At 42.1% G+C, this 24,090-nt stretch overlaps 1 protein-coding gene across 5 annotated transcripts in view; it reads right to left on the bottom strand.

Moving 5' to 3' along the window:
• Window positions 1-12,683, bottom strand: part of NPAS3 (neuronal PAS domain protein 3) — a 634,054-nt gene extending 621,371 nt beyond the window's left edge. For all 5 annotated transcript variants that reach the window (XM_086613173.1, XM_086613175.1, XM_086613176.1 and 2 more), the window contains exon 1: window positions 12,634-12,683. In XM_086613173.1, the coding sequence (XP_086469299.1) occupies window positions 12,634-12,683 (50 nt within the window). The remainder of the gene's footprint in view (window positions 1-12,633) is intronic.
• Window positions 12,684-24,090: the final 11,407 nt, after the last annotated feature.

Here is a 24,090-nt window from a genome sequence, read left to right as displayed (position 1 = left end):
CCTCCAAAGGACGCACTGAAGAAGTGATTAAAGTATCCAAAGACAGCAGAAGGAGGACATGGTCAACTGTTTTCACAGCTGATTGACAGGTTGAGAGGATCAACACTTGAGATTTAAAGTGAAATTCGCATCATGATTTAGAATCCACATCTTGCATGGAGAGACAGTTTCAGAAGCAACCCAATGGGATCACCCCACTTATTTACCTATGTCCCTGCTCTGGCTTTTCATATGCCCTCAGCACGACTGCCCATCACTGTAATGCACTTTGCATTTGTGTTTGCTTCTGCTTTTGTAGCATAGGGCTGTAGCATGATGCTAAGAAGCTGCTTTACTCATATGATTGCAATGCCCAGGGCTTTTTCTACAGCAACTGAATTTGCCTTACGCAGCCTTCTGAGCAGAATACTGACTGAGGTACTAGGAATTCCAACTGGAACTAAGTATTACATCACTTTATGAGGCACAGCTCCTGACTCTGCCACAAACTGGGCTACAAGTGGAAAGGTGGCCCCACTGCTAGAGATCTGCATCTCCTTTTCCTCACCCGTTCCCAGATCAGTTAATCAGGTTAGCTGCCTTCTGCTAAGCTTTTTCTCACCATGGAAGGAAATTACTGAAAAATTTAATGAATACAGTTTCCCACCTGAATTCTCTTCAAAGAATCTGTCCACAAAGTGGGACAGTCTAGATCAAAATTACTCTTCCAAAATTATTTTGCATTCTCCCATTCCTCTCTATTTCGCATTCACGTCTCCCATGAAAACTGTTTTGTAGATGTGTTACAAGTTGCACTACAGCCGAAATGAGCAAGAAACTCTATCAACTGATTTGTTTTCCAACGAGTACACATGCACATACACATACTCACACACCCTTGTATGTATCAATGACTTCTGAAAATACAAATGGAAATGACATAGTAATCTTCCAAGCATTCCGCTTTCTTTTTCATTGCACACAGAAAAAAAGAAGGAAAAAAGAGCATTCTTAACTAGTATACTTTAGCTATTAAAATTTTCTGTCCTGTAGAAAATAGATAAATTCATTATAATTAGCTCCCACTTGGATAATTTTGTGTATAGCATTCATATCAGCAATTTGTTTAAAAAAAAGGCAAAATCAACACATACATTTTCTTAAATAAAGGACTTGCATAAAACAAAGTCAGGCACTCGGTTCCTCTTTCATTCCATATGATACACAGCTGCGTCAATCCCATCAGGAAACAGGCAACAGGAAATTCTTAACATTCTGAAGAGAAATCTAAAGATGTATCTCATCACCCTTCCTCCTAAAAGTGCTTTTCAATTGTCTAAAGGACGTTTACATCAGTTCTAAAATTAATTACTTTACTTAGCTTTTAAGCAGCTATAGGCCTCATTAAGTAACTAGCAAGGAAGCAAAAATTTTTTTTTTGTAAGTTGCCTTCACTTTTTCATTTCCTTCATCCCAAAATATAAATCGATAAGGAAAGTTTGACACCTATGGACAAAATCAAAGCCAAGTACCCTAGCTATTGGAAAATGTTCCTTCATAATGTGCTGCTCCTGTGTTATTTGTGTTTCTAACTATAGCTCTTGAATATATAATTCCATTATACTTTTATAAATCACCGTTTTGAAAAATGCTTTTGAACCATTAATATATTTTCCCAGTTAAAATTCTTTGAGATGTTCTTAACAAGAGTCTTAGATAATGAATTTGGGCAAACTCTGGAACAGTCTTTACAGTATTATCATTCTCATTAATTTTCAGAACTACCCACTGTGTTGAGATGATTGTCATGGGCCTAAGACTTCAATTTGGCTAAATATTTTTGCATATATTTCAACATATAAGTAACTAACAGATGTTTAAAATGTTAAGTTCACATTCTAGAAATAGTTAAATGTTTACTGTAATATCATAATTTGTTTTCGAACTCATTTTTATTTTGCTGCTTCTATCTTTAAACACTCCGTTAGAGTACTGGTTGGCTGTAGAGAAAATGCTTTAAAACGACTTTACAAGAAAACAAAACATACTCGATTTAGTAAATACAGCTGTTCTTTTAAAGAAAGAAAGGAAAAAAAAAACCACTTAACGGTACCACAAATGAAAAACAAAGAAAAGAAAAGAAAAGAAAAGAAAAGAAAAGAAAAGAAAAGAAAAGAAAAGAAAAGAAAAGAAAAGAAAAGAAAAGAAAAGAAAAGAAAAGAAAAGAAAAGAAAAGAAAAGAAAAGAAAAGAAAAGAAAAGAAAAGAAAAGAAAAGAAAAGAAAAGACAGGACTTAGTGCTAGAAATGTTACTTTTACCTAAGGTCTGGACTTCATGTAAATCATTTGAAATCGTTTGCATAATAAAAGCTTTTAAGTTCATATTTTATATTTGCTTTAAAAACCTAATACATTCTGCTGTCTTACATCATTACAGAAGGCTATATTAGATGAAAAAAAATTACTTTTAAAATGTTAATACACAGCACATATAGTATCTTACTTTAGTCCAGATTATTCTCTTTTCTTTGCTTTTTTTGGTTAGCTTTGAAGACTGCTTCTGTTTCCATTGTTTCATCCTTAACCATTCACATATCAGAGCAATAAGTATTTCATTACTGGTTTATCTGTCCAGAGGCTTGAGAAGCAGTAACAATTAACCCTCCCTTCACAGTGATTGATACAGGCTTTGCTTTCAATTTGTTCCACTACACAGATCATGAAATTCTGAATGCGATCATCCTTATTGACCTACACTTTCAAACACACGGCTACAATGAGATGAAAGTAATTATTAAAAGGAACACAGGACTACTCAATGCTGAAACAAAGTCTTGAAAAATCTTTTAGATGACCTTCTCATAAAACTAGCATTGTTTGATGTGAAATAAAATGATGGATTTGCTTCATAATCTGGAAATATTAAATTTAAATCTGATCAAGGTATGATATCATTATATCATATATGCCCAGCTCTAAAGTCATATCAGTTCATATCTGACCCAATAAACAGTGACTTCAACCGAAGTGATCGCAGTAGGATCAGGCCCTATATTTTTTAAAAGTTCCTCCGTCAGCTTTATTTTACACCAGCTCTGTTTGAAATGTTGTGTTAAAAACGACAAGACTGTAATTACTATTCCACTATAGTCTGTTTCAAAAAGACACGGTGTTTCTTTTTAAGATCCTGGAATTCTTGAGGCACCTAATGTAAATAAGTACACAGGAAATTCAGACTGCTAAGGAAAAATGAGAAACTCAAGTCAGATTTCCATCACCGGCTGAGATGAACCAAGACCTATATACACCACTGCTGGAGACTCACTGCAGTGGAAAACAAATATTTTTCATAAACCCTTGAAAAACAACCTCACCAAAATATTAATTTCTTGTAATTGATACATTTTTGAAAAATGCAAAAGGATTGGTAGGCGAGGAGTAATGACAGAACTATTTAAAATACGAGTTGCAGTCAGAGAAAATCAGGATAGAAAACTGTGCAGAAGGATGTTCTTACAGGCCTGAGGCTCTAATCACAAAACAGAGTGATGGAGATGAACCAATACTGCATGGATTAGCAATGAATTATTTTGAACTATAATCATGTGCCAGCACAAAGGGGAGGTAAAAACTAGCCATTACTCACAAGCTGATCTGCAGATAAGAAGAAAAAAAAGTAAAAAGGGAAAAATTTCATATGCTAAACTGAGTCAGGAGAATAATGAAAATCTAAAATGTTGTTACACTTCAAGTAACATTCTATTTAATGTCTTTCGTGTACTGTATAATAGCGAGTATTTACACAACACAATCTGTAAGATGCTGAGGCTAAAGGAGGGTTAAATCAGACAACTCTTCTGTAAATTGCTACTGGATAATAATATGTGCTGAAAAATATCCTAATAGAAGAGTTAGTTTTAAAATAACACACATGGGCACTAATTTCTCCCACTGTAAAATTGCAGGAAATACATGAATATACATGTGCATAGGTAGAGATAGGTAGATATATATGCAAATGTGTATATGCACATGCACACTTATGTATACATATGCATATATAATGAGGGGTTTAATTTCCATTAGTCCATCTGAAAGCAAAGCACCACCATCTTAAGATTCAATGTTAGCTTTCCCACTCAGGAAAAAAAAAAAATGTTAGAACTAATTTTGTGAGAAAAGAAAAATCAAAACTGCTATCCACAAAGATTCCTGAGATTCTTATGAACAGACTGTTTAAATGAAGAGCACTTTAATCAGTAGAGGAATCCTCACGTTTCTAATGTCTTGCTGTGCATTCTGCAGGTTATAGTAGCAGCTGGTAGAGGTCATATATCTTTTGTGAGCATCCCAAAAAGGCTCACTGCCAGACTGTTAAATTATGAATAAGCAATGAACAAAAGAATGCAGATACGGTGGTGACAAGATAATCCAAGCAAATTTATCTATGACAAATTTCACAGGATTAACAAATTACATTTACACAGAACAATAAAAATGTGCAAAAAAAAAAGGATGAGCCTACTTTTCCCCCACAGCATTAGAGAAAAAAAAAATCGCCATTCCAATGCATGTATTTACATTTAACTTTATCTAAAGTGAGACATTTATAGCTTGCTGAAGACAATCAATCAGCATTATTTCCTTTCAAGCAAATACGTATACTATGCCCATCTAACATACAACACATGCCTACACTTTGCAATATACATGTATACAAGTCAGTGGAAAAATTTTTGAAGTTTTCCTTAGAATTAGTAACAAGCAGAATAAATATAGAACTATAATTTTGCTTTTCAGGTAGATTATTCTGCTGTTCTCCATCAGTTAAAAGACACTTTTTCACTTAATCATTTTCAGGTTTGTTCCTATTCAAACTTAATAAATATTGTAATAAATGATAATTGCCACAAGAAAAAAATAAGTCATGAATAGGACTTAAACACTTTTTTGCAGTAGCATCACAAAACCATTAAGAAACAATAAAAGAACCACATCACTCCAAAAGGAATCCTAAATCCAGAATCTTAATACTTAATGTTCCTAAAAATGCACATTCGGTATGTCAATTAATTTTGGGGGTAAGAAGAGAGGATTTGCAGTGCTTGCTACATCTCGCGGTCTCCTGTTCTGGTCTTGAGAAGCGATACAAAACCAAAAATTTGAAAAACTACTCTCAAAAAGCATAGAATAATAGTTTCAAAATCACAATTTGGTAGAGAAGCATTTTTCTTCCTGTTAACAAAGGAATAAAAGGAAAGACAGCACCTCTTAGTTTTGAAATTTGAGTGTAAGTAGAGTGACCGATAAAAGGAACAGGATATATATTTGAAAGATCTGGAATCTGCTCTATCTTTTCTCTCATGCTTCTCATCTGAAGCTTTTATTTTCTGTCACCTCCATTTATTTCTTGTTGTTTGTAATCCAAATCAGTTTTTTAGTAAAAATAGAACTTGAATAAAAATGGGTCTTCTGAAATCATATATATCATTTACGTATCAAATATATGTTGCTATTATAGAGCGCTGCCTACAAACAGGAAACCTCACTATTAAAGTGAATATCCAATTAATTAAGATACTTTAGTAAACTACTTGGATCCTTCAAACTCTGCTACTTGAGTACCATTTATCTAGCTCATTCAGCTGTTGAAAAAAATCACTGTACTTTTGATTTTCCACAAGAAATGCAGGTTTTATTGTAAAACTGAACAGCAACTCAGAAAGAATGAACAAATAAATTAACCCAAAACATTTGTTTCTCTTTTTATATTCATCTTCTATTTGTTACTTACCGAGAGAAAACAGTTTTGGTTTTTTACAATGCAGGTTTTTTGAGAACCTCCTGTCCATACTGCTAGTAATTTATGCAAAGGTGAAGCAAACATGCCAATCCTACATCTAACTATAGTCAGATAAATAAAATCAGCAACTTTTTTTTGCAGCTGTGAAGGTTGAAGGATAAGTAGCACTGGCAGCTATTCTCTTTCTTAAGACTTTTTCCTTTTTAATCCCACTGCCAGCACTGTACAGATTCAGTCACTCAGTTCTTTCTATTGACCTCAACCTTGACCTGTAAAGACTGCCCACTTACATTTTTTTCCCACAAAGTAACAAATTCTGCCTCCCATCATCTCTAAGAAAAAATAGCTTTCTAACAAGCATTCTTCTAAAATTTGGTATGTTATACTTTTGCTGAATGAATTACAGCTTTGGCAGGACAATTCTGAGCCACCTAACATATAAGCCTAGGCTGTGAGTAAACTGATCGTAAATGTGAATTTGCACGACTTTCAAACATGACGTGTAAGCAAGAGGTAAAAAAAATCCACCTCCCCCTGTCATAACATAAATGTATCGATTCTGTGCCTAAATTCGAGCAAAACTATAACCCTTTAGGATTTAATCCAAAACGACTGTTCAAAAACTATTCATTACTCCGTAAACTTCAGTTTAAAACAATATAATGTGTAATGAAGCCTGTTCTAAATTCCTGTTGGAGACAAAATTCCCAGGCAAGTATTTTAAAAGGGGCTTAGAGGATTTAGGTGCCCGTATTTCACTGAAATGCAGTATGTGTTGAATGCCTAAATCCAATAGGCTCCTCAGAAAATCCAAGCCCTGGGGACATTATTGTAGAATACATACATACATACATATTATTCAGACTATACCCCGTAAGTTCACTATATACATATGTAAACCTAAAATGCCTGCAGGTAATGGAACAGTACTTTTCCACTTAAATTATTTAACGTAAATGTTGAACTTATATTATATATATCAAGCTAACAGCTAATTTTAAATTGCAATAAAGCCATTCTCTGAAAGCACTTTGTTTCAGAGGAGGTTTTGCCAGTAAAAGAAATGGAAATTCCTCTAACGAAGGCAGTGTAATCTTTGAATACACAGTCAAAATGGGGGCTGGAATTTTATTCCTAGTGCTAACATTGACATCTTCTGCCATTTCTGCTAGTTCTCCAAAACGTTTTGCATGTAACTATCTCATCAGTAAAACGTGTAGAACAGTGTTTACAGACCTTTCGAAGCACACTAAGCTATATAAAGAAACATATCTACAGAAACACTCAGTATTAATATTAAAGTCTTCTTCAGACATTGTGTGACATCAGGGAGAAGTTCCCCAGAACAGACAAATGACAAGATACAACTGAAGAGTGAAAGTCCGAAATGCAACACAAAAGAAAGGCTGGGAAAATAGCCTGTAACAAATTGTCAAAACTCTCCTTTTGGTAATCCATTTCAAATTCTTGCTTACATATCACTTGTTCTTTAATGTGCCTGACTCTCACTTGCATGCAGTGTGCTGGGTAAGGGCTGGCATAACTCTCAATATCTAGCTGCAGCAGGCTGAGATCAGAATCTCCTTAATAATCGCTCCATTTTTACTCGAAAATCTCAAGACTTTTGTGTTTTATAATAACACACAGATGCAAAGTTCCTCCTCCCACTAAGTACGTTAAAGTTTGTCATTGTGATCTCACTGAGAACGAGTTCACATCTATTGAATTATATGATAAAAATACATCTATCCTTGCTTCTGATTCTCTGTAGTATACTTTAATTACATGCATAATTTCATTTGGGATTTTTTTAAAAATTAAGGTGCAACTTGAACTCAATATTCTCCTAAAGACAGAGTCCAGTTCTGCCGAGTTACAGACACAAATACTATCCTACTCTTACCCTACCTTCTTTGTCCTGTGTAATATACTACTACCGCATACAAAATTAACGAATATTTTTACTGCTCAAAGTCCTGTTCAAATCAATGGCACAACAGTCCTATTCATTTGACTAGGACTTTGTGTATTGCAAAACTACTGCTCGGGCTAGTCGCAGAACAATGCTGTAGTCATATAAGACATGGCAGCAACCATTATATTCTTACTATAGCACATCTTCTTAAGCAGCAAAATGCAATATTATTACAAATTATCCTTATTATGCAAAGTCCTATTAAACAAAAAGTCATGCACCTCATTCACACTAATGGGACTTTGTATGTTAAAGATAACATGCAGTAGCCTTATAAATATTACATAGAAAGAAATTGCCTCTTCTGAAAAAATGCAATTATTATGAAATGAATTTTCAAAACATTTCCTCTCATGGCCATAAATCTTTGACAGCTTTTCTTGTTTTGTTTTGGTTTGGTTTTTTTAAAAAAAAAAGCCAAACATTAAGCATAAACAAACAAACCAAACAACCAAAGAAACAAATGACTGAGGTGAAAATGAAAAGTCTTCACTATGTACCTTAAAAATATCTTATGTTTGAATTATAAAAACAAATTTCCAGGCTGACATCCTGCAGAACAAGTTCATTTGATTCCCTTTGAAACAATGTGACTAATGCTGAAATCTCATCTCACGTGAGGTGCTTTTACACCTCTAAGAGCTACTAGTGACAATAATATAAAATGAATCTGATGAGCTGACTGAATGTAAGGTTTATTCACATGAAATGAGATTTCAGGAAATGATCTCATAACATTAAATTCTAAAAAACCCAATTACTTAATTGATATCAAATGAAATTCTGACACGTTTGTAAAACAGCTTTATCTTACTGACCTCAGTGGGAGCAGAATCAATCCCAAAATGTTAATAAAATGGTAACAGTTAGTTTTCGTGACCAGCATCAGTTATTCAAAATTCTTATCTTAGAATACGTTTTCCAATAAAGAGAGTATTTGTTATAAAGATTGTTTTATGAAACAAATATTTATTTAAACATTGTACTTTTTAGAAAGGATGCTGATGAAACTAATGCCTAGAATGCCAATTTTCAACAACTATTTTACATCACTCTCGCAGTAAAATTCCCATCTGGGCTGGCAACTTGCGTGCCAAGTTTCAAACAACTGCGATTTGAAACTGCCAGTATATTAGACTCCAAAATTCAAGTGAGACACTAATAAAAGGAGATGGATGTTGACAATATATCCTGATATTGTCTTAAAAATACCTATGGTTCTGGGTGCTGTATTAATCCGTTAACAAAACTCTGTAATTATTTAAAGCTTATTTATAATATAGCATTAGAATATAATGCTGTTAAATCGGTACAAAACAAGCTAACTGGATATAACTTGTAAGGAAAAAACAGTTGTGTGGTAAAGAAAGTAAAAATAGTGCTGCAGACAAAACCTTGTTATTCAGAATCCCATTAGTTACTGAAAATATGTAATATAACTTTTGTTGATCAATACTCTCATGTAAGCTCTAAATAATGTATGATTCCAGTGGAGAAAAATGCAGCAAATCAAATATGGTGGGAGAACGTTTCAAATTATGAAGAGTAGTATGACTGCTAATCCATAAATCAGAAATCGGAAAGATTGTTGTAATGTGGGAGGGCTCTATTTAATAAAGGTCATTATAACTCCTGGCTCTAGAGCTATAAGATCTAATATCCTCTCTGGTAGCTCTATGATATGCCCATGCATTACTGTTCTTGTTGACAGTCTGTTGCCTTGGAAATATTTCATTATTTCAGTTTTTCCATTTGTAGACCCTTGGCCTTGTGATATGAAGGCCACCCTATTTCATATTTTCGATTATCATTTAAGCAATCTTCTGGAGCTATTTATATAAAAGCAAGTGTTAGACAATGCATATCATCATTTATCACTGCTATGTTTAAGCTCATGCTCTAGAAAGAAATGCCAAAATAAAGGTTTTTTTCTCTTTCACTTTAAACCAATAGCACTCTGATATTACGATACGCTTTACAAATCAATGCTGGCATATCATGTGCATGACACTTCTGTCTATTTAATTTTCTTGGTTATATATCCACACAATTGAAAAACTCTAAACTGTTACTGTAACTGTAAAATTTGCTAACACTCCTAGTTTAAAAGAAAATCAAACAAATGTAAGTGTGTATCTTTTCATATATTCTTTAAAAAACCCAAACAGGTGAAAAAAGTTTCAAAACAATTCAAGTGCTTGGTTGCAACACAGACTACCACTTTTTACGTTTGTTTTGTAATCACCAACCTCTTGCTTGAAACGATGTAACACAATCTACCTAAATATTGTGGAAGCGAAGACTAAACAAAGAACGTACTACAGGAAGTTCACTTACAGGATTCTTAATCCTGAGAACTAGTTTACTGAAGTAGTAACTAAGAAGAGACTGCAAAACCCCTTAAGTAACCGATATGCGCCTGTATTTCAAATAGCTCGGCGCACACAGCTGAGAGGATGTGTACAAAGATGGCTTAAATAAACAGTTACATGCAAGACTTCAGGAGCGCATTACATAACTTTTAATAAAATGTACATGAGTGCCTGTTTATTGAAGCATTGATCAACCTTCTCCAAAACTTCTGTTAAAAGAATGAACAGATTGCCGTTATTTCTGCTACAAAATAATGTCGTCGACTTCTACGTGTAATATTTATACCTAAACTGTTCAGAGCGTTGTAAAGAACGGTAACAAAGGGAACCCTAAGGGCAAAAAACAACTGCTTGGACACTAGGCCAAGTTTGTGGCTATTAGTGTTCTAGGAATTTAGACTACTTTTTTTCCCCTGAAATGATTACTCCTCCCACTCCCTACAGGGAAAAACTACTCCGATCCAACCTTTAAAATGACAGCATCAGAGCTGAACAAGAAGATGCTATTAAAGGGCATTAAATTAAATACAGTATATCCTCCTACAACTTCAATCAGAATTTCAGACCAAGTGTTATTTAGTTCAGCTCTCAAGTGGAGCAGAATAACAAATCGCGCACTTTGATTTACCTTCTCCGAATGCCAAATGGAGACAGGTGATAAAGAAAGCACTCATGCACAGGCTATGAAGTTTCCCCTAGAAATTAATTCTATCTTCAAGATTCCTATCTCAGAGAAATTCCCAAAATGGCACACAAATATGCTTCTGCTGGAGAGATTACTGAAGCTATCCTGGCAAATACACTTAGCACTAATATAGAGCCATTCTCAGAAAGAAGACAGTAGAATTGTGTGTTGGGGGGGGACGACACAGGAATTATTGATACAAATTGTTTTTCTAACAAAGAACTCTGCAGGAGAAAAGCCTGCTACTATAAGTGTTACTAACACAGTAGAAACGCCTTTGCAGCCACTGAAATGGAGATTTTTAAAAAATATTTATAGTTGAAGATGAAAATCTGTAAGTTAAGTCATTGACTTCTGAGAATGCACTGTTTTCCCATTACACGTATCTCCAAATTCGGCTACATATCAATATAGCCTTGTCAAAGTGCAACAGTTAATACTAATGCATCTACCACAGCCGCACTAACACTTCAGTGGCGAATATGAAATGTACGGTTTTCTGATACCGGGCAGTCTCCTTCCTCAGGAAAAAAGGCATAGCTATTTAGATAAGATCTGCGGGTTTTGAAAGTTGTACTAGAAATGCTGATTGTACTAAAAAATGTAAGTTTGAAATTAAGATTAAAATGAGCTTTAAGACTCATAACTTAAAGACCCTAGACTTTATTTTTGTTTAAATATTTTTCAGGCTTACTTGTGCTGTGAAATATAAACCGAGTAACACATGATCCAGCTACTTTTAAAAGCTGTCTAAATGTTAATTTCCATTTTTACAACTAACCAGGAACCTTCCTCACCCCTTATCCTCAAGTTCACTTGTAACGCTGAAGGGAGGGGGGAGGAAAAAAGCCCATCCCAAACCCTCTGGCTGCTCTCCTCCTAGGCATACATCTCACCGCAGTGGAGGAATGGAGCTTTGAATACTTTTGTAAGAATCACAAAGTAACATCACATGAACTTGTACTCCTGTCTCCTACCAGTCACTTCTAGAAAGATTCACTTTACTAGAACAAATCCGCTACGGGCAATTCGTGTCACCAGCAGAGCAGATTAATAGCAACCGCTCTCCCCCAACAAAAGTATATGGGGCAAGCAGCGGGCCGGGAAGTAAACGGGGGGGTAGCGCGACCCCCACCCCCCCTCCGCCTCCCGGCCCCCGCCTCCCCCCCGGGCCCCGCGGACGGCCGCACCGCCTCCCCGCCCGCCCGCGCACCGGCTCCGCTCTGCCCACCCCGGGGGGCGCCGGCACCCGCGACCCGCCCAGCGGCGGCGGCGGCGGCGGGGCGGGGGGGCCGGGCCGGGCAGCCCCGCGGGCGCAGCTGGCGGCGCGGCCCCCCCCCGCTCCGGCCTAGCCGCACTTGAACCGCACCGGCGGGGCCGGCCCCTCCGCCCGGCAAGCCGGGCCTGGCGCGGCGCCCCGCCGCCCCCGGGGCCGCCGACCGGCGGGGGCCGCCCGGGGCGGGGGGGGCCTCCCGCCTCCGCGCGCACACACACACACACACACACACACACACGCCCGCTCGCCAACGCGCCCCGGCGAGCCGCGGCGGTGCGGCTGCCGGAACGGGGCTGGTGCTGCGCGGCTCGCCCTGTGTCTCTGTGTGTGTGTGTGTGTGCGTGTGTGTGTGCGTGTGTGTGCGCGTGCGGCTGTCGGTACGCACTAGGAGGAACTCCCGGTGCCCGGCTGTGCGAGCAGCGGGTGCCGGCGGCAGGTCCCCCCACCCCGGCATGGCAGCCAGCCCCGGCCCCCGCCGGCGGCGGCCCGGCCCGGCGCTGCTGCGGCTGCTGCTGCTGCAGGTTCAATAAAGAGAAAGTGTTACCGTTCTCGCCTGGAAGGATCCTGCTGAAAGCTTGGCTTGGTGGGCGCCATCTTCCTGGGATTTTTTTTTTTTTCTCCTCTCTCCCTTACTTTTCCCCCTCCTGATGTTGGTGTGTGGTGTGTGTCTAGCAGCAGCAGCAGCGGCGGCAGCAATGGCCCTGGTTAGCCAGACAGGCTAAGGAAAAGTACTGAGGCCAAAGCATCGCGGGCTCCCACTCCTCCGCGCAGTCCTGGTGCAGGTTGCTTGCTCGCTCGCTCGCTTGCTAGCGCTGCTGCTGCCGCTGCCGCCGTCCATAAGCCGAGGAGCGGAGGGAGCCGGGGCCCCGCCGGCCCCAGAGACATGCCCAGCGCAGGCAGCGGCGGCGGCCGGCGGCGGCGGCGGGGAGAGCGAGCCGCGGCGCAGCCCCGGCGGGCAGCCCGGCCGCTGGCATCGCCCGGCAGGTGCGGCACACACACACACACACACACACACACGCACACACACGCACACGCACACACTCTCGCACACTCGCACACACTCACACCCCCGCGCCCGCGGGCCGGGCTACGCGGGGTGCCGGGCCATGGGGCTAGCGGGGCGGGGGCGGGGGAGGGAAGGAGGGGAGTCAGGGATCTCCGGGGTTGACCGCTGTGAAAGTATTTCTGGGCATTTTCCAGCTGCTTCCCCAGCTTCGCTCCCGCTCTGCGTGCAGGGGACGCAGCCTCCGCTGCCGGCGCAACAACGCCACTCAGTTGCAGTTTCGCACACTTTCCTCCTCTGGAGTCTGGGCTCCAGCAGGGAAGCGGGGCTCCGGGAGTCAGAGGACCCTCTCCGCAACTCCGCGGGCGCAGAAGCGCGGCGGGTGCCCACCGCGCACAAGGCGGCCTGTCCCCTGTGGAATCCCACGGCGGAGGACGGGTCCGGGCAGGCGAGGGCGCGGGCCGGGCGCGGGCGGGCGAGGGACCGCCGGCCGGAGGATGCTAGTGCCCTGCGGCCCACAGGGCCGTAGGCGGGGGTGCCGGCTTGGAGCCCGGGGGGACCCCGCACAGCCCATTGGCCCCCTCCGAAAATGTGCACGCACGTCCTGGGAGTACGCGCTAGGTACCGGCGGAATAAAGGGCGCAATGCTGGAAACGTTAACGGAGAGCGATGACCCGCTTTGTTGGGAAAGGGTGTAGCACTTCACGCTGCTTTATTGGAGATGATGAAACTAATCATGAAATAAAGGAGCGGGGAAAAGAAACCGCTACCTTAATTGTTCCTTCCAGGACATGGGGAAAACCCGAGCGCTGAGAGCTTTTAGAGGAGAAATCACTGCTTCGCTAAAAGCTTTCCATCTCCAAGGTAACTTTGTGGCTGCTCTGCTGCTGCCTGGGAAGTACAGCTCTCCTGGGCCTGATCCTGCTCGCAGGGAAAATCCCGCGGGCTTCCTTCGGGAAACGAGCAAGCCCTGAAAGCCGGGGAGATTTACTCACGAGAAATGTTTCCGCGACAACTCCAAAAGTTTGGGGGCGGGAGAGGGAGGAGGGGGAGAGATGGGCGCGCGTCTGAGGCGCAGGGGAAGAAGTTCGCAAAGCACCTGGAAGTTTGGCTGCGGGGCGTCGTTTGAGCACCGGGGGCCGGAGGGTGTTTTGCTTCAGGAGGCAACCGGGCGGGCGTAACTTTGCGCGGTGCGGCCCGGGCCTGGCTCCGCGGAAAGTTACGCCCCTAAGGCGGGATGGCGACCGCCTGGCCTCGAGTCCCGCGACCCCGCGGCAACGGTACCCCGGGGCTGACCTCGTCGCCGGGGCTGCGGGAGGAGCTCGGGGGTGCAGGCGGAGGGGGAGAACTGGAGGGAGCGGGGTCTAGGAAGTACCACATGCCGTTCTCTGCCGGCAAATCTGTCTCCTCGCCTCCAAAAAAGGGGGGAAAAAAAAAAAGAGTTAACAGGTGTCACCTCGGCTCCTGCAATAGCATAAGAAGGTGTCGATGTCTGCTATCTTTTAAGCGTTTCCAGAAAGCACAAAGAAAAATCGTTCGACGCTGTTTCGTCGATAACACAGAGTCAAAATTTGGAAGAAGTGCAAAAATGTTTCCCCTTGTTAGGTTAGTGTGCGAGACATCCAGACCAGTCTGGATTCCTGTTAGTCAAAGTACTTGGATATCTGCTAAGCACTATTTGGATTTGAGGTGTTGGTAGTTTGTCAGAGAAGTACTGCTTTTATAACTTCGTCCTGCTTACAGACTGACATACTCAAACTATTAAACGCGAAGTACTAAAAAATCGCATTCTGCCTTGTCTCTATATGTTTCTGTTTAACTTAAAGTCTCCAGAGGTCTCTTTCATTTGTCTAAAAGCCAATCTGACATTTCTGACCCTTGACTTCCCCACTTCACAGACTAAACTATTGTGATTGCTGCCTGTACTTCCTCGTTAAAGTGTCCGTCAGTTTCCATTGTAATTTAAATATTTTGTAAGTGACAAAAATCATACAGAAACCATGAAAAGAAATAAACTTTAATCCATTCTTTATAGCTCTCACATTCAAGTCTTTTTTTTTTTTTAAATATATGAAAGATCGGTGTGTTTGCTTGAGCAAAACAAGACTGGTGCTTAGCTTCAAATGTTTCTCAGTTAAGAAAGTGCTTAGGCATCATCAGGAGTTATTTCAGGAGTATCAGCTTCCTATTCATTTTTCATTTAATAAAACCTACAAAAGTTGCCACCAAACGTTTTCTACCGTGGGCATCAAATGGAAAATACATCATGTGTTTTCCAAAACTATAGGAAGCAACTCAAAGTTGCTGAACAACAAAACAGGCAGTGGTCGATTATCTAAACCTGGCTCCTAAACCAATTAGGTTTGAAATATTACGCTGAAGCTTCCTATGATTTTTTTCTTTTACCTCATAGACATATTTAGTTATAATATTTGAGATTATGCCGCATTTTTCTCAGTATTTAATTTAATGCAATAGTGGAAAGCAAGATACTTGGGACGGTGCCATTTTTATTGCATTTAGAGAGATGTAAATGTTTTGTTCCGATTTCAGCCTACGTTTATATGTTGTCATCTACTTTTTTTTGAGGATTCGGCTTCAGTTATAAGCTTATGATAGAGAAAACTAACAGATTCAAACTTAAAGTTTTGCCTCGTAGAAATACAAAGAAACGTCAGGTAATTAATTAAGCTTCATGTTAGTATAAGCGCATATCGATGAATTGTTGGCGGGAATGGGGAAGGTCTTTAAACTTCATTATGAGTTACTGCCAACTTTATACGCTTTGCTTCCTAAAGGCGCTCTCTGTGAATTTCCTGCATTTGCATTAGAATGCGTTTAAGAAGAAAAAAATAACAGTGCTGAGTATACTTAGGGTTTCGTACTATATTTCCCTGTAGTAACAGGTGACATGATAATACTGTTAAACTACAATGTGGAATTGCAAGTGTGCAACCCCAAGTGAAAATTGTTCTCTTGGTTGAAAGCAAATTATCAATCAGCATACCATGATCAATTATCCCCCTGGCTGCCACACACTGGGATTTGCACAAGGCATTGACATTGAGAAATTCCTCTTTAGAAAGGATGAGCGGACGGGATCCCAAACTTTGCAGCAGCCAAGCTAAGCTGCCGGGGTCTCGCTTTTTTTTTTTTTTCTCTTTTTCTTTTTTTTTTTCCTATTGTTGCTTTCCAGCTCATCCAAGACAAAACTAGGAGATTGTGTTTACTTCTCAGTGCATTTTAAAAGATGCTGTATTAAAAAAAAAAAAAAAAAAGAAAGAAAGAAAAAAAAAAAAAGAAAAAATCCTCCCCTCCAACCAAGCTCCCCCCCCACAAACAGCAAGGAGATTTTTTTTTTTTTTTTTTAAAAAAAAGGAAAACAAAGAAACACAAAAGCACAAAGAAAAAGCAAGTGAAGGAGCCTCGGGAAGAGCCGCACACCCCTCTCCCACTCGGTGCTCACCGTTGTTGGTAGGAGGTGATGCCCTGGACGTTTTGCGGGTTGCCGTTGGCCGCGGCGCCGGCTCGCCCCATGCCCGGCGCCGCCGGCACCCCCCCGGCCGCCCCGCCGGCCGCCGCCGCCGTCACCTGCACGCTGAAATCCGGGAAGATCCTGATCATCCCCGCGGCTCAGCACCCGGCGAGTCTCGGCGAAGAGGTGCAGCAGCAGCGACTCTCCCTCCGGCGGCTGCAGCAGCAGAGCCCGGCACACTGCAATCCCATTAGTGAGTGGCGGCCACTGGGAGTGAGGAAGGGCGCTTTGATGTGAGCTGCTGGGCTGAGATTGAGAGGAGTTTGGGGGGGCTGGGGGTAAAGGGGGGGTGGATTTTACCGAATTGCAAACATGCAACGCGTGAAGATTGGGGGCGGGAGGGGGGGGGGGGGGGAAGGGTGGAATATCAGAGCTACAAAAAAAAAAAAAAGGAGAAAAAAAGGTACGTCTAATACCACTGGAGCTGTAGATATGAGAGAAAAATCCAAGCTGAGGAGGGACAGGGAGGAGAGAGGGGGGCGCAATTACTTTAGCGGTGCAGTGAAAATGATGAGCAGCAAATGTTGCCTTTTTTCCCTCCTCCTTCTCGTCCCTCCACCCCCCCCCCCCCCCCACCCAAAATGCAAGTCTTAGAGGATTTCTCTGTCTCAATGAAGTAATAATAAAGGCGGCTGACCACAGTCTGGGCTAGCGCCAACTGTGCGGGGGGGGGAGGGGGAGGAATATCCCTGCTCCCAGAGTCCTGAGGAGAAGAGGAAGAGTGGAGGATTGTTGCAGCGCAAGTTCTTGCTCTTGGTAACTTGCTTTTGCTTTTGCTTCCCCCCCTCACCTCCCCCCCGCCCCCCACTCCCTCTTTTCTTTCTTTCTATGAAGGGACGGTTTTCACAAGCGAGGAAACGCGCCGCTTTTGTGCCATGGCAGAGTTTGTTCCCTATTATAGGGAGCTGACTCTCCTCCCCTCCTAGTGTGCAGCGATGTTATTGCCAGTCAAACTTGTAAGGTGTGCGGTGTGTGTGCACGCACTGATGCCTACCGCTGCTTCAACATATCAATTATACCGCCGGGAGCTGCGCGAAAGCCCCTGGCGGAGCTCCCCGCCGGCCGCGGCACGCACCGCACCCGCGCCGGCGGAGGAGGGCGGCTCGGCCCCCGCCGGACGCGCGGCAGCGGCGTCGCGGCTCCTTTGTGCCACCCCGGGGGCTGCGCGCAGCCCCCGCCCCACCCCCCCCCCCCCCGCCTTGCGCTCCGGCCGGGTTTGCCCTCCGCCACCTCCGCCGAGCGCTTATCCCGGGCGGCGGCGGCGCCGCCAGCCCGCCGGGGCTCTGCCGCTGCCCCGGCCGGGGCCGCCCGCCGCCGAGTCCGCCCGGTCGAGGCGCTGCGCGGGTCGGACGCCGGGAGGGAAGCGCGGAAAGTTGGGCGGGGAGCGCGGGTCGGCGGCGGGACGCTCCCTCCTTCCTCTGCCGGCGGTTCCCCCGCCGTGCTGCGGGTGTGGGGGGCCGCCGCCGCTGCGGGAGGGGCCACGGACACCCGAGCCCTCCTCTCCGTGGTGCTCGGCGGGGGCTGCTGGGGCTGCGCTCCGTGGCCCCTCATGACTGCGGCTGCGGGAGGTGAGGGGTGAGGAGCCCGTCCCGGAGGGCTGGGAGGGGAGAAGAGCGGCGTGCCGAGTCAGGGACAGCAGGGAAACGGGAGAAAAAGGGAACCCCTCCCGTAGTAGGGTCCCACCCAATCTCCTCGCTTCTGGGGGGACTCCGAAACCACGGCCCTGTAGCTCCAAGTTGCTGGTTGCTGGAGCTAAAAGTATCGCGGGTGCGGGGGGGAACTGGACCCTGCTAGCCTGGCGAGTGGACAGCTAGAGAAGAAAGTCACACGCTGTGTTAGTGCACCTTACACAAACAGCAGCTGTAGTGTTGACTGGTTTCTGAGGAAACCGAGGCTCATACCAGGAGGGGTTGCATGGGACAGAATACGGGTTGTGCTCCAGGACGCGCGTGGTGTTGGAAAGGCTATGGCAGCATCTCTGAAGGGGGCAGATGTCCCAGGCTGCCCCATCGCTCCAAAGGCTTTGTAACCTTTGCTTCCATAAATCAAAGCTGTCACCTGGGCCAGTCTCCCCTTTTCCCATGCAACTGTCTGCCTCTTGGAATCATAGCTTGGCTCCTAATCTAACAATATCCTCTTATCTTGACTTTTCTTTCCATTTCTGCTCCAAACCAAATTAAGACACACCAACTTCACGTTAAAACAGAGACTGCATTCAAATCCTTTGTATTAAATAGCATCTGTGTTTGCATTCTGTTTTAATACAAAATGCTTTGGATTGCAGCTAATACCAGGAGATATGAAACTGGTTAGTCCCCACATGTTGCACATAAAAAGAATTCATAATGAGCATCTGTGGGATGTGGAATGGATCCCATGAGTTAACTGAAGACCTCATAACGTAAGAGCTGAGAAGCCTAAGTGAATTATGACTCTCTTTCCTCGCAAGTAGGATTAATTTTCTATCCCACTTATATTCATTATCTATCCTGTTTATACTATAGGGACATCAATTGTTTGAGTGTTAAATATGAAGACTTTACAGAAACGTGTAGGTTAGATAGCTTGTGAAGAGGGGGGATGTTATTGCCAGGAAAAATGTTATTCAAACTCTGTGTTTAAAGAGCAATATTACATAAAGCTGCTCACTTTTTTAAAGGACTGCGAATTCTGCGCCTTTTTCTTTCAACATATTTAAAATGTAAGGTTTACAAAGTACCCTCCATCTGCCTGTGGCCCTCCCAGTGATGTCAATAGGAATTTTGCATGCAGATGAAGGCCCGTATATGGCCTTTAGAGAGCAGGTCAATAAATGGCTGGAGGAATAATTAAAGACTTCTGAGCTGCTCCTTTCCTTTTTCTTACAATATAGTACAAGACTGGCATGAATATAGGCTGGGCTACCACTCTAATTGGCTATGGAATAACACTGAAAGGAATTTAAATGTGGGCAGTAGCCATTTTCCAAATGATCACTCCATTACGGTAGTTTTGTCTGTCAATGTATGGCCAGGCAGTAGAGTGGATGTAATCATGTCGAAGTCTCCATCCATTGATTGTCACTCTCTCCTCTACAGTGGCAACTCTAAGCAGATTTTCATGTTTCGAGGGACTGCCAGGACAGAGAGCCTGCCTTTAGTCAAGCTTGCTTCAGCTTCGTCCCAAAAGTCATCGCTTTCCATCCATGTAGGCAGATCTCTTGGTATTTAATAAGATCTTTTCTGACTATCGATTAATATCTTAATTTAAGTGTTAATGTAACTGAAAACCAGTCTTGATAACTTTGCTTGCACAAGTAGTCCCCCTGAGTCAGTGGAACTACTGACAAATAGTTTTGTATGCTGTAGAATGAGCAGGATTCAAAGGTTGGTTTGTGAATCTCTACAGAATACAGAAGCATTTTCTTTCTCATAGTCCCTAAAAGATACTAAATAATAAAAAAAAACCCACCATTATCTCATAACTGAAGAAAAGTTCATTGTGATTGTTTGTGTCTTTTTTTCCCAAATTAACCATGATGCTAAAATCCAGTAAGAATTTCTGAGACATTTTATACACCGATGAAAATATCCATCATCAAGCTTATACTCCGTGCCTTATTAAATAGCGTGGACCCAGTTCGCTGCATATTTCAACCAGTGCTACATCATGCCATGATGGATTTAAATTCATTTGGTGCAGTTTGGTAGAATCAAGCCCAATATTTTTAATTTAGTTTATTTCTTATTTTGCTCAAAGTATTGACAGCTTCTGGTGTCTAAGTGACGTAGTTGTTGTCGCAATACCATATACTATCGTAAGATATTCTGCAAGTTGCTTTGGTATTGCTTAAGCTAAGAAATATTCTAACAGAGTACTGCTGTTTCGAACAATGTACTATAGACCTTCCTCTCTTAAGCAAAAACATAGTAAGGATAAAAATTAAAAACACATGACAGTGTGTAATATAATAGCATTTAATATTTATGCTTTATATATACCTATCTATCACGATTATATATTATATCTTTATTCGATTGTCAGTGTACTACTGTTCCTTTCTTTCACAGGTGAAAAAATATCTCTTCTCTGGAAATTCATTTCCATTTACTTAAAGTTAAATGGTTTGACTTTGAATTTTCATTATCTGCTGTTGGAAGGAGCCTGTGACAGGTATGAGAGAGAATGCTACAAAGCTTCATTGTATCATCTAATTTTTGCTTCACTTTAGTCAGATATCATTTAGGTAGAGAGTAAAATACTATACGTAGAACAGGATAAGATAGAACAAAACAGAACAGAAATAAAATAAAATGAAAATAGGATATATAACGAATTACAGTAGAAAAATGCCTTTATCTTGAAGTGATTTTTTTTTTTTTTTAGTTATACTGATTCCTCACTAGTGAGAAAATTGAACTAATTTTATATAAAAGGAATATGTCATAACAGGATATGGCATTTATCTTCCTGAGATAGGGGTGACCTCATCATTCACAAGTGGCGTAGCTATGAATGAGTAATCAGCCTCCCCACCCATTAAGTGTAGATAAAGTCCACATCTTCTGTCTAAGTATTAAATATTCGATTTATTATTTTACAACTCGCCATCTCTACAAGTGTCCACTGACTGTTGCTTCAGTTGCTGCTACCAATACCTATCGCTAGTGTGAAGCAAAAGCAGCTCCTCAAAAGGCACCTTGCATAATAGCGAACGGAAGATGAGAAGGGAAAGGAAAATAACAGAGGAGAAGAAGACAAGAGAACATGGACCCGCAGGAAAAAAATATGGGCAGAACAGGGATAAGGAAACTCTTTAACTAACCTATACTTTTGTTGTCTGTAATATTCCAAGAGCTTTATAACGTACATGCAGTGAAAATATTTCTCATATTAATACCTCACATATATCAGCTACCTCATATATCAAGTTATATTGCTAAAGTTATTCCCAAAGGAATTTATATATGTATACTGTGAGAGAAATATATAGTTAGGAAAGAATTCCTTTTTACTATTTATCAGCTGTGCACATTAGAGAAGAGCTGCAGTTAAAAAAATAGTTTCTTTCTAGAATTATATAAGATAACATAATTTTCTCCTTCAAACGATGTCACGTGCTGCGTTTTGTTTTCATTCCTTTGTAAAAGCAACGAGTGCACTTTAAAGAAAATTTTTGGAGTTTAATTTTAAATCAAAAAGAACTGGCTGTTCATCTGTTTAGAAGAAAAAGCTCTAAATAGAACATGAAGTCAGGAAAAAGACCGTCAAAACTTAAATAGGAAGTGCTCAAATATTTTCCATCTTCACAATTCCTTGACATGTACTCAGGGTTGAAAGAGCAGATGAGGGAAACGTCTTTTCTAAAAGGTTGAACTGGGAATGAAGGGCAAGATTAAGGTAGCCTCCCTCCCCCCTGTATTCAAAAGAAAAGCACGCAGAGAATAAGATAGAAGCAAAGTGCCTGGGGAAAGTAGCATCACTATCGAAATCATAAAAGATGTATAGGGACATCAGTGAAAGAACTAGAAAAACTATTAGAAGAATGCCCTACAGGGCTATCCCAGTGGCTCAGCGATTAGCACGCTGTGCTGCCACTGGGAAAATGCAGCTCAGGTTGGAGGCTAATCTTAGGATCTCGCTCATTGGTACTGGCAGCTGAGAGCCTTACAAGGATGGTGAGTCCACAGCGGAGAAAGACTGATGCATTGCTCACGCGCCCACGGGTACATACGTAGGCTCTGTTTCGACCACGGAAGCTGTCTCGGGAGAGAGTTTCGGTTCTTCCCTGTCAGCAGCTGGCCTGATCCGCTCTCTGTGTGAAAGCAAAGGAGTGCCTCCTGACAAAGGACAGCTAATTTTCCAAGGCTGAAACATCAGTATTAAAGTCAATTTCTCATGTGTTGCATTCTTTTCTCTGGCCCCTAAATTTTAGTGAATGAGTTATGTCTTTGCACCAGAGTTTCCTGCAGTGGTGATACCCCTACAAATTTTCTAGCAGCTCCAACAGAAGATCAAGGGGCAGCCTGCTCGTTTTTCCAGACTCTACCTGTTTCTGCAGAGAGCGTGTAATCGGTGATGTTCCTTCAGGCAGTTTTAGCACATGTGTATCCATTTCCCTTGTCTTCAAGATCAGATCAGTGTTATGCCTCCAAAGTAGAGTAATCTGCTACTTCGTTGGCATCAAATTGAGGTCATGGAGACCACAACTAAATCGTGCTGCTTCCACCTCCACAAAAACTTGATTCATACCACACAGCCTGATAAGAAGCTTAATTCAAGAAAGTGGAAAAACAAATCATGTAGATGCTTTTTATCTCCAGGGATTCTAACAGATACCAGCTTATTATCCTCTGCTCTCATCACATTCAGATTTTTGGTCCAGTAATTCCCTTTGGTCCTGCTTGTCCATAAGATAAGTGAAACTTGTAAAGGACACAGGGCTAGTCAACACATTTTTCCCTTTTATTTATTTATTGACTTTTATTTTCAGCCTCTGTCAGTGTTTCTAAACCAAAATAATTTGCAGAAGCAGCTGTTGGTGTATCCTGGAAAGACAGCACCAATTGGCAGCTTAAGGTTTTTGATGGTGCTTAGAGGAGGATTCTTATCCTTTCCCTTACTAAACAGTCATTTTTGTCTAATTCAGAAGAAACAGAAGCCAAACATGCTCTATTTCTCTTTTTTTTTTTTTTTTATGAACAAATCCAAGATAATTGTACATGCAGCAAAAAAAAAGCACGAGCTTTCTCTCAGAGCTGTTTTGGACAAGCCTAGAATAGTCCAATATAGCCTTTCTTCTTTGGTAGCTACCAACACTGCTCCGCTGCATCATGCAGCAGTGAACATGAGGCATGAAAATTCACAAGTCTACTCATACCTGTGTTTCCTCCCTTACTTTGGAAGCACCAAAACCAACAGTGTGATAAGTGGGAGCTGGGAATCTCTCAGCAGCAGAGGTGTTCAGTATCCAGTGCAGTTTATAGCCATGCTTCTCCACAAGTTGTTTGGTTATGTTTTTTTTTTTTTTCATTTTATGATTTTCATTTTATAACAGCAGAATTGTTTTTCCACTTATTCAAGAAGACAGTGCATCATGTTCCCGTTTAGCAGATGGCAACTAATACCAGCCTTCCATTAGAGCTGGCGAAGAGGGAACCCATGGGTGTGCCACTGTCCACCAAGACACACCACGCTGTGATGCCATCCCACCACGACAGACCAGGTAAAGGACAAGAGAAGAGGAGCCCATATGATGGCCTGCACAGGAGCTCTGTCCCCAGCGTGGTGGGGATGTCGGCCCTCAGCCTGGATAGCTTCTGCTCTCCCTTTCCAAGGCAGGTCCTGAAGCCACCTCAAGGTCACCAAGTATGGAAAGCCCAGATGTTGCTGCAAATTAGTAAAAGTCCTTCCCTGTTTTCCTGGAGGAAAAGGGATTTTTTTTCCTGGGACTCTGCTAACAGTTTCTGTAACTTTAAGCTTAC

This window comes from Tauraco erythrolophus, chromosome 6 (assembly GCF_009769465.1).
Source record: "Tauraco erythrolophus isolate bTauEry1 chromosome 6, bTauEry1.pri, whole genome shotgun sequence".
NCBI classification, from domain to species: Eukaryota; Metazoa; Chordata; class Aves; order Musophagiformes; family Musophagidae; genus Tauraco; species Tauraco erythrolophus.
This window is presented reverse-complemented; position numbering and strand designations above follow the sequence as displayed.